General features: G+C 39.1%; 1 protein-coding gene across 2 annotated transcripts in view; it reads right to left on the bottom strand.

The window, feature by feature from the left end:
• OSBPL10 (oxysterol binding protein like 10) overlaps positions 1-15538 on the bottom strand; it is a 70439-nt gene that overhangs the window by 15144 nt on the left and 39757 nt on the right. For both annotated transcript variants that reach the window (XM_044417430.1, XM_044417439.1), the window contains exon 7: positions 2685-2831. In XM_044417430.1, coding sequence (XP_044273365.1) covers positions 2685-2831 — 147 coding nt within the window. The remainder of the gene's footprint in view (positions 1-2684; positions 2832-15538) is intronic.

Below are 15538 nucleotides of genomic sequence, written 5' to 3'. Positions count from 1 at the left end.
TCAGTATAGGAACAAGGAGCCTAAACCATATGCTTTTATGATTAAAACAAGAGTGGTTGCTAAACACAAGCAACAAAGCTTTTCATCTTGAAATGGAGGGGGGCTCAAGGTAATATGAAAAGAAAATACATGAAGAATGAGTGAAGAATTTGAGTTTGGCAAATCTTGATGTGAACTGGGTTATTCACACCTTGCACACTATCAGAACATAAGTACCCTTTCAAATTCTATTCTAAATCTCAGTGTAGTCCACTAAGCAAAATACTAGCAAAATGCATTAAAATCCATATTTTACCATAAAGTATATTAGAAATGTGCAGGTAAAATATTTTTTAAAATGTGTGTTCATGCTTTTATGTAGATTTTATTAGAATCACAGACTAATATAGAAACAGGATTGAACAAGCTACATGCAAGATGGCAGTTGGCAGGCAGATGCAGGGCACACCCAATAAGGGAAACTGGTCTTCTTCAAAAAGCTAACTTACCCCCACAGACACACACTTTTAGCTAGCAAGAAAAAAAGAATGAGGAAACTGAAAGTAGGCACTAGCCCCAGCTGGGAATCTACCTCCCCCACCGCACCCAGCATTGAATTTTGTAATTGCATTTTAACACTTTGGATTTTAGTTACTGAGGGATACATTCTGGCTGAAAAAGCAGTTTGAAATTAAAGTCAAGCTGGCTACTTGCTAGCATCTTAAAACACAGTTGCATGTTACACTGAACAAACGGTAGCAAGCAAATACTCTAAGTGAATATGGAGCAGGCAACTTTTCAGAGGCTCTTAACCTGCTGGAGAGCCCAGATAATTAACTGGAATGGGAACAGCTCAAGGACTGTTCACATTCTTCTGCTTGCTGAGGAATTCAAAACAAAATATTTGTATAAGAAAAGCTCTCAGGGCAATTCTTTAAGTAGTGTGCAACTTCTCCAACTTCTGAGGTGAGGGCAGGAGATGGAAAGCTGTCCTGAAGAACAACACAAGATGCTCAGCAGCAAAGAGCAATGCTCAAGCAGGTGCCTAGAGGAGAATAGGCATGCAACCATACTCCTTCCTCTGTCTATGACTACTATTTACCATTGCCTAAGCCAAAAACAAACTCCAGGGCAGCCTGCAGAATGGTTAAAGTTACAGAACAGTTAAGAATGTCCTAATTTGGGGGGGGGGGGGGGCACATCAGATATCAATACCATTTTAACCAGGGCCAGATAATAAAAAAGCCCTACGGCACTTATACTAATTTGCCCCCAAAATTTTATCAGTTAAACTGACAGAGGCAAGATTATGATTACTAAACTAACAATGATTTGATATGAGGGACAAAATAAAGGTCATTATATTGCCCTGCACGATTCGGCAATTTTCAAATGGTCCATTAAAAATGTTTTGCTTATGCTTCACTTATGGAAAAATTAATAAATCTAATTATTATGGAAAATGTTAATCTGACAGTCACATTCCAGTACCATCATCTGATTTCGATTGAAATGTTCTCCAAAATGTCCTCCAACAGGCAAAAACCATTTTAATGGTCCATCATTGCCAATGCATTTAATTCATGGGGCAAATACACATTTCACCAATGCCTGTAATAATCCATCTTTTATGTTTTATTCACTCTAGGAGGTCAGGCCTAGAAGCCATTTTCTTTTCATGCATTATTTAAGAAAGCACTCTCAACACTGGTGTATTAGGTTACTACACCACTCAAAATCAATGGTTGCCTGACCTTCCTCTGGTCTGAAAAACTCAGACTCAAGAAATAATGAGAGCTTTCTGCAGTACGCCTACATCTTACACAGAAAATGCTATGCTAATTGTTCTCTATTCATTGCACACTTACATGAATACACATTTTCCCCAATAGTACATGTGACCTAGCTGTTCTGTTATGCTTGGCAAACAAATTTTAAAAATAAGTAAACTAACTGGCGTGAATTCCAAAGAAAGTATCCTTTTTCTAACATAGTGTATAATAAAATAAGCCAGGCTTGTGTAGTTGTCAAATTTTGGTTGGCAATGACAGCCAATTTAATGCATTGGTGATCAAATTAAGTTTCGTAACAGATGCCCTCTTCCCTTTGAGAAAATAAATGGCACCACTGAACAAAAAGTGAAAGACCATACTAGTATCTGGCTTCTGACAGGAAAGAGAAGGCTCTTAACTGTTATACAGCTTTTGACTCTTCTTCACAATCTAGTACACAGGGTATATTTCTTACTGTTTTTGAATATTGTCAGCAAATTTATGTGAATAGAGAGGTAGCCACTGTGCATTAGGAATGGAAGAAATTCAAAAGCTGTAAAATATCCCGTCTGATTTCCAACTTAAAAGTGAAGAATTTGTATCAAAATCAAACAGTCGTGAGCCTAGGGAATGATAGCTTCATTATTGAATACGTCACCAAACTGGTTGTGACAAGTTCAGCCTCTTGCCTGAATAGGATGCATCATATGGTTTAATTAGTTATTTTGTCTGTCTGGCCCCACCATTTTTCTTTTGGCTCTAGCCTGCTGCCTCTATCAAAAGGCAAAACTTGAGAAAAGCAGCAACAAGCACTGTCCTAGCAGATTTCGCAACAAGACTAGCACTGCAGGCGAATAAAAGAACCAATTCTACAACAAGTGGCTTTTAAACAGAACAGGGTTGTTTTAAGAGGAGGGTGAGGGGGTCACATACCCTGGTTAGATCCATTCCAAGTTTAAGTTGTGAGATGAGATGAAGAATTATGCTACGCTGATCTTCCTTGACTCCTAAATCATCCTCTTCATTATCTTCAGTATCTGTCACCTCATCCTCAACCAGGATCAATTCACGAGTGGAGCGCTAGCCAACCAAAAAAGAAGAAGAAAAAAAGAAAAAGAAAAAGGAGGGATAATCAGTAACACCATCTGGACACACATGGAACAATATGCCATAAATTCATTTAAGCTTAATTACAGAATGCTCCAAAAACACTAGGAAGATTATTTCTGAAACTCAGTGTTGCTAGCAGACTAGAACAATCACCACTGCTAGGTTATAAACAATAATGAGTTTCTTGGTAATGAAAATTGAGGCAAAGTATAAAGGAAGTCTTAAGAATGAATACAAGCATTTTCTATAAACACACACTACACACGTCTAACACAACATAAATCAACCAATAATCATATGGGGGAGGGTGACAAATACAGAATTCACTCTTTAAAATATTAAAAGCTGATTTTCTATACAAGTGAGAATAAATTATTCATTCTCTACTTTTAAAACATATCTTTGCCAAGAATATGGTTCAACTGCACTATTTTGACTTTTTTTGAGTTAGACAAATTGACAACACTGCATAACTGTTCAATGTTCAGAGATATGAGTTGGTGTTACAGAAACCAAATCCTAGGCATATTCTTTTAAAAAAGAGAGAATCATAACTTACCTCATCAGAAAGCAATAAAAACTTAGTTATCTAGAATTAATTGCATTTATTTTAATAAATGTGACTTCTCATCCTTTGGTCAGAACCATCATGCAAAAGTTTTCAAAGCATGAATTATCTGAGTTGCCAACATTGGTCGGACTCAAGAGAGCCAGGCTGCACTTCTCCCTAAAATATTACAAATCTGACCTTTGCATTTTTTGAAGGTATGGCACTACCAAAAAACAAAAAAATTGTTTCAATTATTTTATTTGATAAAACACAGTAGTAGTTTCATAGTAATACCTGCTGTTCTGAAATGAACCAAGAAATAATATGAATTACAGAATTAATGGCAATAATTAACACTGTGTCTGGCAGGAAGGAAGGAAAGCAGCAGAAGAAACTAAGTATATTTGCAGATTCTTCCATTTCACAAGGAAGTGAACACTTTTTTCTCTCTCCAAAACACTTTGTTCAAGTTCAAACATATCAAAAATATGGAGGTCTCTTCCATCTACATTCTACACAGTTGGGCATTCATTATATAAGCATGCTGTATTCACATCTACAAATTCTGACTTAAGGGAAGGTTACTTCAAAACTTCCTTGTAGTTCAAATAAATATTGTTTTAGGTAGCCCTAGTGTCCCACCAGAAGGGTACTTCCAGAGTTGCAAAGCTTCCTGATGGACAAATTAGCCACAACAAGAGAATCCTGCAGTGGCCCTGAACTACCATTTTTCTCTCAGTCATATAACATGCGGGAAAACATTTCTGCATGTCTTACCATGGCTTGCTTTGCTTTAATGTTCAGATAAAAATCAGCTCCAGCTTTAATGCTACATAAAAATGAAACCTGTACACCATCAAATTCCAAAACCTTAAGCAGCAGTAAAATATTCTGCAGAGTACAAAGCTTAATCTGAAGAGAGGGAACAAGGGAGCAAGAACTTATCAGTCATAGCTTCAGAACTTACAGGCGATGGTTCTACAGCAGGCTTGCTTATCATCCAGCTCGACCTCATTGAGCGTCCTGAACTACGCAAGGGCACTGCTGTTTTCTGTTGCTGCTGCTACAGCTAACTCCTTTAACAGCAAGCAAGCTGGAGCCAGGAATTACTAGTACCAGAAAGAATCAAGAGAAACTTCCTCTCTGCTTTGCCCCCACCTCCTTTTTAATTTCCAGTGAATGTGAAAAGCATGATGTCAATTCAGCATGAACCGCTGCCTACAGCCCAGTCACATGACACTGGATCAGTGAGCTTAAGCACAAATCACTCGCAACTGGAGAAGTGCTGCCGCTCTCATTGGTCCCCTTCCCAAAACACACACAAGCTAACATCAGAAAGAGCATCTTGTTCAGCGCTAAGAACGGGTGGCGGGGGGGGGGGGGAGAGATATCAGTTGTCACATGTTTCAAATCTCTATCCAACTATGCAGAACTGTAAAATGGTTTAACATCTGCGTTTTCAAGTACTACCATTCCTGGGTAATAGGACGAAGCTTGCATCTTTACTGGAAACTCTTTAGAAACAAAAAAGGACTGCAAATGTGCCCACACATATACCCTAAAGCTTTATTTTAATGGAATTCGCCTTACTAACATTGGAGGATCACTTCCAAGGTTATCTTTTCCTCAAATAGCGACTGGATAGGCACAATATTGCAATTCATTCTAGATAACTAATCAAGGCAAGTTGTTCTTGTCATCCTAACCCAGAAACATTTCTTGGTTATCTTGATAAATGGGGATGGCAAACATGTGAGCAACTGAAATTCTAGGGTTTTTTCCTGTCCTTTGTAGGTTTTTTCAGACCACAACTTATGGCTACCTGAAATGTAGAGTCTCATCTGGCCAGCATCCCAGAAACTGCCATCAAAGTACAGCGATGCAGTTTTTGTGAAAAGTTTATTTCCCCCTTAGCAGTGTTATCATGTTTTCCAACTTTTCTTTTCCACACTTTCCCAAGCCTCCAGGCTCCAGAAAGGGAAGATCCATATCCCACTACTTTTGGGGGGCAGTTTCTCTTGACAGCTGTCAAAAACAGGTTCTTAAAAAAGCCCCTCTGATATAATAGAGCATGGGGAGGGGTGAACAGGGAAATATACAGCCACAAAATCTGTGTCGTGTGCAAAACAACCTATATGCAGCCTTGCTTTGGTCAATCTCCATGGAGGCTGGGCAAAATTCCACATTTGGATAACTGCACATACACATTTAAACAACAGGGAAGTATAAGCTGAAAGAGCAGGATGGCAGCTCAAGATTAATAGGCAAATGGTCAAGGATCTTCTAATTGGGTTGAATGAGTTCAAATCTGCAGGGCCTGAACTCCATCCTAAAGTCATATGGAAGCTGGTGGAGAAACTCTCAAAATCACTGTCTATTATCTTTAAGAAATCATGGATGACAGGAGAGGTGCCAGATGACTGGAGAAGGACTAATGTTGCCCCCATCTTCAAGAAATGGAATTCTTGGGAATTACAGACCAGTCAGTCTGACATCAAACCCTGGAGAAATTCTGGAGCAGAGTAGAAAGCAATCAGTCTGCAAACACCTTGAAAATAATACAATGATTATTAGAAACTAACATGGATTTGTCAAGAATGAATCCTGCCAGACTAATCTCATTTTGATTGGGTAACTTCCCTGATTGACTGTGGGAATGTTGTGAACATAATATATCCTGATTTCAGCAAAGCCTTTGACAAAGCACCCCATTATATCCCGATTAGCAAGCTAGCAAAAAGTGGCTTGATGGAACAATGATCAGGTAGATCCACAGTTGGTGACAGAATCTGATTCAAAGAGTGCTCACCAATGGCAGCTCCTCAAATTGGGGAGCGGTAACAAGTGGGTTACTGCAGGGTTCAGTCCTGGGTCCAGTGTTCCTCAACATTTTTATTAATGATTTGAATGAGAAAGTGCAGGGAACAATTACCAGATCTGCAGACAACACAAAACTGGGTTGGATAGCTAATACCCTGGAAGACAGAAGTAAGATTCAAGGTGATCTTGATAGGGCAGAGTGCTGGGCTGAAAACAACAGAATGAAATTCAGCAGGGACAAACACCAAGTTCTGCAGCTAGGAAAAGGAAACCAAATGCATTGTTACAAGTTATGTCTCAACAGTACTGCAAGTGAGAAGGATCTTCAAATTGTTGTAGCTCACAAGCTGAACAACGTGATGTGCCTGCAAAAGAGACAAATGCTATTGTGGGCTGCATTAATAGAAGTCTCACTTTGAAATGATGTGAAGTACTAGTTCCCCTCTATTCAGTACTGGTTAGGTTCCATCTTGGGTATTGTGCCAGCTTAAGAAAGATGCAGACAAGCTGGAAAGCGTTCAGAGGAGGGCAACAAGGATGATCCAGGGACTGGAAATAAAGTCCTATGAGGAGAGATTGGAAGAGAACTGTGCATGTTTAGTCTCGAGAAGAGAAGACTGAGGGGAGATAGGATAACACTCTACAAGTACTTGAAACGCTTTCATACAGAGGAGGGCCAGGATAGGTTCTCAATCATCCCAGAGTACAGGACACAGAATAACAGACTCAATGTACAGGAAGCCAGATTGGGAAAAATGTCCAGCCTGTTAGAGCAGTATGACAATGGAACCAATTACCTAGGAAGATTTTGGGTTCTCCCACACTAACGGCATTGAAGATGCAACTGGACAGCCATTTAACCTGGAGTCCTGCACTGGGAGTTGGTCCCAATGGCCCCCAGCCACTCTGAACTCCACTATTCTATGACTCGATGAATGAGCCAGTGTGTGTTGCTGCAAAGTGCCACTTGGCATCAGTGGTGGTGCTGCAGGACTTGGGAGAAAATAGTGAATGAAAATCAGACCATAATCAGAGCTGGGACAGAGAGACTAGATTCTGCTGCACAGGGTCCTGGGATGCTAGCTGGAAGAAGGAAGGAGAGAACAATTAACAGTAAGTGTGATCATCTGTCAGGCACACCATGGGTCATTCCACAAAAATTGCACATTGCTTATTTGTAGGCTGGGTAGCTATGTTATGCAAACACACCCACAATGACCTGAGTTATTATCCTGGTTTATTCCAATATGGCTTCACATGAGATCTGAACCCAGCATGGTTTCCTCAGAATGGTTTGTTAGACACACAAAAGCACTCTGAGAACTCATCAGTTCTTGTTGGGTTGTTTAGGGTAGTTTGTTTTCAGAGTGACTTTTCATATGTGAACCTGACTGACTGGCCAGTGCATGTTTCACTGGAACAGGCTACAGAGCCTCCTGGCAGGAGTGGCAAAAAATTCCAGTCCTGGCCCCTCCTCACAAATGTGTTAGTACCACTTCTTTCTTACTTCTTGTTTACTATCTGCATCCCTAGATATCAGCATTATTTCTCCACCTTCAAAGAAATAGACACATACTTAACTTTTTTAATGTTTAAAGGTTTTGGATAGATTTGCACAGATTAAACATTTTCCCTATCTATGGGGAGACTTCTACATATTTAACTGCTACCTTCAGGGAGATTTGCGCAAGCATTAAAAAAATTCTGAGAAGATCTGAACAAATTTGCACTAGCTGCTTATTTATTTGCAGTAGCTATTGGGCTTTAGAAAATTTGCTCCAATGTCCCCAAAGATGAAAAGAAAATCCTACAAAATAAACTACATTTTGTCTTTGCACTCATTACTAGAGTAGGTGGCTGTGGTGGTGCTAAAAACGTCTGTGAGATGCATGTCCATGAGATGCAAGTCAGGATCAGGCAGAAGGACTAAGCATGAAACAAGCCACAGAAAGCTGTAGAGGCCCTGGTCATATATTCTAGAAGTAAGCACTACTGAACCTCTGAATAGACACATATAGGATAGCACTACGTATTTTTTAAGAATTACACTTGCTGAAAAATTACCGTGACAACTAAACTTTGTGCCAATATAGTACAATAAGTGGGATTTTTTTCCTTCAAACCACTGCCATGGAGGGTAATAAGAAGCCCCAGAAATGCCCCTAAATGAACAAAGTGGGCAAAGAAAAATGAAAGTCTTTGCTGGGAAGAAGTGAACCAACAGGAGCTCCAGCCATCTGTCCTCCACCCTACAGTATCTCTCCATATATCAGGGGTGGGGTATGACATCGAGCCCTGAAATCCCCATCTGGCCCTCTGCTGTTTGCCAGATGGCCAAAGCCCATTTTCTGGACCTGTATTTCTTCTCCACAACTACCAACAGCTTAATGGTTTCCTGAGTTTTATGCCACTTTCATCTCTTTCCTAAAGGTTAATAGTAATAAGAGCTTTAAACTACAACATGCTGGCATTTTACTACATTTTGGGGTACACTTTTTTGCTTTTGGTCCCGCCCACCACTGGAATCTGCTCCCAAAAACTGCATTTGGCCCCAGGGATAAATGCATTTCCCCAGCCCTGCTATATGTTATGACTGCAAACCCCTATTTCCTTGGAGGGACAGATTATTATGTCAACAAGGTAGTATTAAAATAATTAAGTATATACAGCAGAAAAAGAAGAAACTTGTTTGTGACTCTGTAATTGGCACCAGCTTCCTCACTTGGAGACAAAAAATCAAAACAAAACAGCTCAAAGTGCCCAGAATTTTAACCATTTATTACCAACAGAACCATTAAAGTTTTGCCTTTGTTCTGCAAGTTAAGCAGGAAAGTCAAGAATATGGAGTACTTTTCAACACACAAAGGCTTAGATGTAGGCTGAGCTAGCTGCACTAAGATCCTGCTGAAATCAATGGAATAAGTTAACCATGACTCAATGAGATCTAACTTAATGGATTAATGAAGTCATTAAGAATCTTAAAAAATCCAAAGCAAAAACCTGCAAGACCTGTGATAAATGAAATCAACTTTTGATAGGTAATTCTATGTAACTGCATATTAATGACCTTGAATGTGGAATTATACAAACGGATTGCTTTTTTTAAAACTAAACATCTCAGAGTAAGAACTAAACTGGTTCTCTGTTTCAGACACTGAAATGCAGTTTGATGCCTGAACATAAGCTGGATTAGTTACAGATGACGTCCTGCAATACACAGATCAGAATAAACATGACAAATGTTGTACTAGCGTGTACAGAAAAACATAGCAATCTGTAATAAAGTCACCTTTTCAGAGGACAGCCCTGAAAGTGACTGATCAATTACTATTATGTCCTACAGGGGAAAAATTGACAGCACTAATGTATTCTGCCTTTGCTCAATAGATAATGTGACCTATTGAATTGTCAAAACATATGGTCAAAGGCTGCACGTTAACTCTCCCCAGAAAGGGGGGGGGGGGGGAGAGGAGGAGGAAGACATGAATATTCTGTTAAACCCAAATATCAGACACTGACAGCGCTACCTGGTACATGTCTACTCATAAGTAAGCACCACTAGAACTGCAGCCCACAAACTGCATGTCCCAGCTGCTTCTAGTACAGTTCTGAAATCAAGTACAAAAAGTTGGAGGTTTTCCCATGGCAAACCATGATGGAAGCTGAAAAGGGACAAGTTTAGCCTGAAAACAAGTTAAATCTGTTCCTTTTCAGACTCTAGCACAGTTTGTCCATGAAGTTTAATGAACCACCAATTTTGTCTGGTGCCAAAGATGCCCAACCTTGCATTAGGATAAGGAATGTTACTGTACTATTTAGTGGGACATATTCAAAGGCCTTCTAAATAAATAATGGCCTCATATTAACACTCGGTTCCTTCTGCTCCACCAAACCACTTAGCTATAAAATGTAGATTATATTTTTAGTACCAAATACATAAAATTCAGCATATATCTTAAAGCAAGCCCACTGAAATTAATGAGACATAATTTGTACTCATTTCAGCAGGTCTACTTCAAGTAAGACTTACACTAGGTATTATCCACTGTAAAAAAATAAGGCTACAAAACTTTCTTATGACTAAATTGTGAAAAGTATAAATCTACAATCCAATTGTGGCTGAAAAGTCAAAGAATCTGTTTTGACCACCAAGTGAACCATCCCTTAATCCAATTTAGTCTTGTCTCCCTCCTGCATTAATGCATTTTGACCAGTATTAAACTAGTACAAATCAATATTACAGAAAGTTGTACATTCTAGACCAGGGAGAGAAGGAATTCAAGTAATCAAGCCTTGCTTGTTTCAGATGCAAATTTCCCTTGTGATGGAGCTACACTGCAGAAAAACTGGAAAGGATTCAGAAAAGGCCAACAAGGATGATCCAGGAACTAAAACAGAGCCCTATGATGAGAGATTGAAAGAATTGATCATGTTTAGCCTTGAGCAGAGAAGACTGAGGGATGATATGATAGCATGCATCAAGTATTTCACACGGAAGGAAGCCAGGATCTCCTCTCGATCATCCCAGCATGCAAGACACAGACTAACAACCATACTGGCTGAACATCAGGAAGAATCTCCTGGCTCTTAGAGCAATATGACAACAGAACCAAATAACAAGGGAGATTGTGGCCTTTCCCAGACTAGAGGTATTCAAGATACACCTGGATAGCCATCTGAAAGAAATGGTTTAACTTGGAGGCCCACATTAAGCAGGAGTTTCGACCTGATGGCCTTCTTGGTGCTTCCAACTCTATGATTCTACATAATATTTGGTACCACTGAGCACTACTATGTTAAAACACATAACATGTTGCAATCTACAATGAATCTTTTGTAGTCTACTTTTGCCAGAGTCCAAAGAACAGAACACTCACAACTTGTGTGCCTTCTGGACTGCTGTCAAAAAGTGACTACCTGAGGAGACTTTTAAAAGTCACTTTTGATGTGCCATATGCACCTGGTGTTCAAAGAAGAAAGTCAAAAAGTCAAGTCACTGGAAATGTTCATGACTTTGGGTGCACCTATTTCTTTGGATCCTGGCCATTAACTTTTGACAATGTAGAGATGACAAGTGAAATCTCAGAACTAATAGAGTTTTTGTTTTTGAAAGCACTGTAATCTCAAGATGAAACATATTTTAATCAGAGTTGCCATCAAATAAGAAAGAAATAGACCAGCACCAAAGAGATTTTATATGATCAAACAAAAAGCCAGCCTCTATAGGTTTCTCCTGAATTAAAAAAGGGGAAAAGGAAAAATAGACTTGGAAAAGCCAATGTAATTCATGCTTCACAGGATTGTATTTTATATTAAACTAAAGAGCAAGAATACTGTAAAATGCAACAGTAGCAGTTACATGCTGTTCTCACAGGATAAATGAAAAATAAATCAATTCTTTTCTAGGTAGGTGTATGGGAGTCTAAATAGCATCAACATCAAGGAATATCCTACTTTAAAAGCCTATTCAGTTGGAGAAACCTCAAGCTACAACTCTCAGTAAATCTGAAAAATATGAGCTTGGTGATAAAACAGAACTTATTGGTTGTCAAGATGATCACAAACACTGAAAAAGATCCATTTTTCTATAATGCCCACATGAGCATGTTAAGGATGTTCCCCTCTTCTTTTAAGCAAAGAATATGCATTATTCCTTAAAAAGCATCCATTATTTACAACAGGCTGCATCCTGATAATACACATAATTTGTTTGAAAGTTTGGTGCAAGGCCTCTTCCTATTTCAACTTCTAGACAGATAGCTATGATGGACTGTTGTAGTATTAACAAGAATTCTTGTAGTACTAACAAATGTATTCTTTCATAAGCTTTCATGGACACTCTGTGATGCATGTGGTCAAGTGGTTTGCGTCACAACAACCCCGTAATGTAGGTTGGGCTGACAGTCCGTGACTGGCCCAAAGTTACCCAAGTTAGTCCCATGGCTGAATGGGGACTAGCACCCAGATTGCCTGATTCCCAGTCCCACACTCTTAACCACTACACTATGCTGGTGTTAGGCTTTAAGGTAGCAAAAGACACTGTGGGTTTTTTTTTCTATTTCACTGAATGTACCACCAGTTATGGGGATACAATTTTCATGATGTTTCAGTCAGGCATGGCACATCTGATTATTCTGGTGAGCTCAAACATGCCCATTACTGTAGGTTTTGCTATGTGTAACAGCCCCACCTAAGCAGACTGGTACATCAGCACGCAGCGTATTTGCAAACAATTATAATGCAACTGCAAGACAATTGTACAGCTGCTTTTCAGGAACACAATATTGGTTGCATCTAGAAATGAGAAAAATGACTGCACAGAACCACTATGCCTGTGACAAGGCCACCTAGTGAGCTTGCAGTATCAAAGGGACTATGCTGGCACTTGTTTGCCTCACTCTTAACCACTACGCTGCATCATCTATATGAAGAATGCAGTCAAGCTTGGCCTGTAAGTCCTATTGTATGGGAAAGAGAAAACCTGTCAGGGTCTCTATATGAATGAGACAATGAAATACAAATCTCTTGTATGAAACTCTTTCTCACACACATAGTGTACATGCATCTGTGTCATACCATGTAGCTTTAACCTTATCTAGAAGACCGTATTTATTTGTACATCTCATTGTGGATTCCAAGATTTCTTCCTGGAAATTTATCCCACTGACACCATCTGTGTGTCAAGTCCAAGTAGGGACACACACACAAAAACTGTTCCATTTGCAGTTTCACAACTCTAAAACTTTCCTTTCTGACCTCAGTAGTCACTCAGAGGCATTGCAAGACCTTGTTGAAAAGTCCGCAAGATCTTACTTTAAGTAAGCATAGTATTCCCTATTGTGTTCCACCTGAAATTATATCCTACCTGAGCATGTAATATGGCAGTAGACTTCTTTGAAGCCCTTCATCTTTTGAGTCATGATTAACTTGCATCCCAATGTGGCTAAGAATAGGCAAAGGGGGCTGTCCCCTCCTAGCAGCTCCCTTATTGTCACATATTTTATTCGGTTTATAAAGTGCAAAAAGTAACTGGTAGCAAATCCTTCTATCCAGCACCGATTGCTAGTCAAGACACTAACCTCAGCACTACTACAGGAAGTCATCTGATCTGTTTTCATCCATGAAGTTTCATAAATAGTATGTTTTCTGATATCCAACTGAGCAAAGTTTAAGAGGTCCCCATTTATATATCCAATTAACTAAACCAAATAAAAAACACTTTTCCCCACAACGGTAACACCACACTGGGTAAATTTAAGTCCTCTTTCATAACGTTTTCCTGACGGTCAGCATTGTCTTATCATACAAACGTAAACAATGCTAGGACTGGAGACTTTGCTATTGTGAATTTCTCACCCCTTTCTTTCTATATAAGGATCCCAACTTTTTGCTCCATGAACAAAAAGAGCAGTGTTGCACTACTGGAAAACCACTTCTGTTTTGTGTAGCTCAACAAGTTAGCAGAAAAGTTACTAGTCTATGTAATTACTGCATATTTACATGGAAATGTATAGTTTCAGATTAAAATATCTTTAATGGAGAGATTATATGTACACGTCTTATCCAAAATGTATCTCTCCGAGAGAAAACAAAGGCACAAGTTTGGGCTTAAAATACATTCGCTTCAGTATAAATTACGCATGGAACAGGTTTACCAGAGATTTTACTTGCGCATACAATGTCTGCTACAGCAAGCTAAAAAAAAATCAAAATTAGTTAGATTAGACTAAGTCATTTCTATCAATGCTACTATAGAAGGCTTAACGTCATTTAATTCTACTTTTACCATAATTGTACATTTAATCACTGGAGCTAAGCATACCTTACCTGGGACTTTCCAACTGATTTTGTCAGATGTCATATTTGGGTGGTCCAGCAGCGAATAAGCTTAGACCAGTAGCATTTTGCCAATGGATTAATTTAGTCGCACAAATCATTACGAGCTAAATGCATTTGCCATACTATGCAGTCTAAAAGGGATTTAATCAAGCATAATGGAAAAAGACAGAGCATGATAAGAAATCCTCTGATGTCTTTGCTACATGGACAACATGCTGTACCATGATGTAAGAGCAAATGTGCTCTTGTCAGAGCTGAAGCTTTTGGTTAGTGCTGACAATGTTGACACTACATGCTTGTTTAGTTGACCTGAGATCATTAAATGCTTGGATCTTACAAGCACAGGGCACAATAAAACATTCCAGTCTCTGGCAATATCTTATTGTAAAACTACATGCACCTTGGTGATAAGAGTTTCCTTGTCATTCCTATTTCATGTGACTTGCCTTACTGTTAACAAAACTCAAGATGCTATTATGGACTTCAATAGGATTCATCTGACTGACAGACAACCAAGACCAAAACAAAATCATGTTGCATTAGGTATAAATGTTTGGTACATTTAAAGTCGTCTTCCTCCTCCTTTAGCTAAAAAGCTGACTACTGATTAGAACAAGGATGCATTCCTCATATGGCTCAAGACAGTCTTCTTACTCACCTGGGAAGAGAATGAAGGTGTCCCTGGGAAAGAACCCGAGTGGCAAGAGGCCATATAAAAAAACTAGCACCATCAGGGACATGACTCTTTTCTCCCTGGTATACTATGATTGTACCACATGATTTCAGAATCCTTGGATTATTGGTAGCTCTTTAATTCTAGAAAACAGAATGCAGTGCCTACCATGGAAATCAAAATAGTCAGAAATTAGGAGATGAACGGACAAAGGTATATTCTCACAGAAAGGTACTGATGATTAAGAAATGGCATAAAGAAGCACCAGAAGAAAACTGGGGATTTGGGTTCAGAGAAAAACAAAAACTGGGTAAGTTCTGCAGTATTCAGTGAACTCAGAGATGGGGCAAGTTACATTAAGGGGAAGGAAACAGAAGGGAACTGGAGGGTTCTGTAAAAGTGAGCTTTTTATAAATCTGCACAACTACTCAAGTAGAGAGCAAAGCAAGACAGATGAAAGATATGGGAAGAAGACAGAGAGAATGGTCTATCACCTGAGGTAGGAAAGGAGCTGGTAACTTTAAAAAATGATACTTTAATGAGCAGCAGCATCTATGTTGTCACAATGATCTACATGATGTATGCGAGTCATAAGTGCAGTTTATCCAGGCTGGGACTGGTAACTGGGATTTGCTCCACAGGGCGAATTTAATAATACCCTATACTAGGTTCTTTCACTTTCAGTACAGTGTCTTTTTATCAAAATCTTTTCAGGCCTATAAAAAGAAGGGCTAAACCATTTCCACAAGCAGAAGTTTGGCTGCTTTGAATAGTAGCTTGTTGATAATTTTTTCA

This window comes from Varanus komodoensis, unplaced genomic scaffold (assembly GCF_004798865.1).
Source record: "Varanus komodoensis strain SLA01 unplaced genomic scaffold, ASM479886v1 scaffold10, whole genome shotgun sequence".
Taxonomy (NCBI): Eukaryota; Metazoa; Chordata; class Lepidosauria; order Squamata; family Varanidae; genus Varanus; species Varanus komodoensis.
Note: the sequence above shows the minus strand (reverse complement) of the source record. Positions and strands in the feature narration are given on the sequence as shown.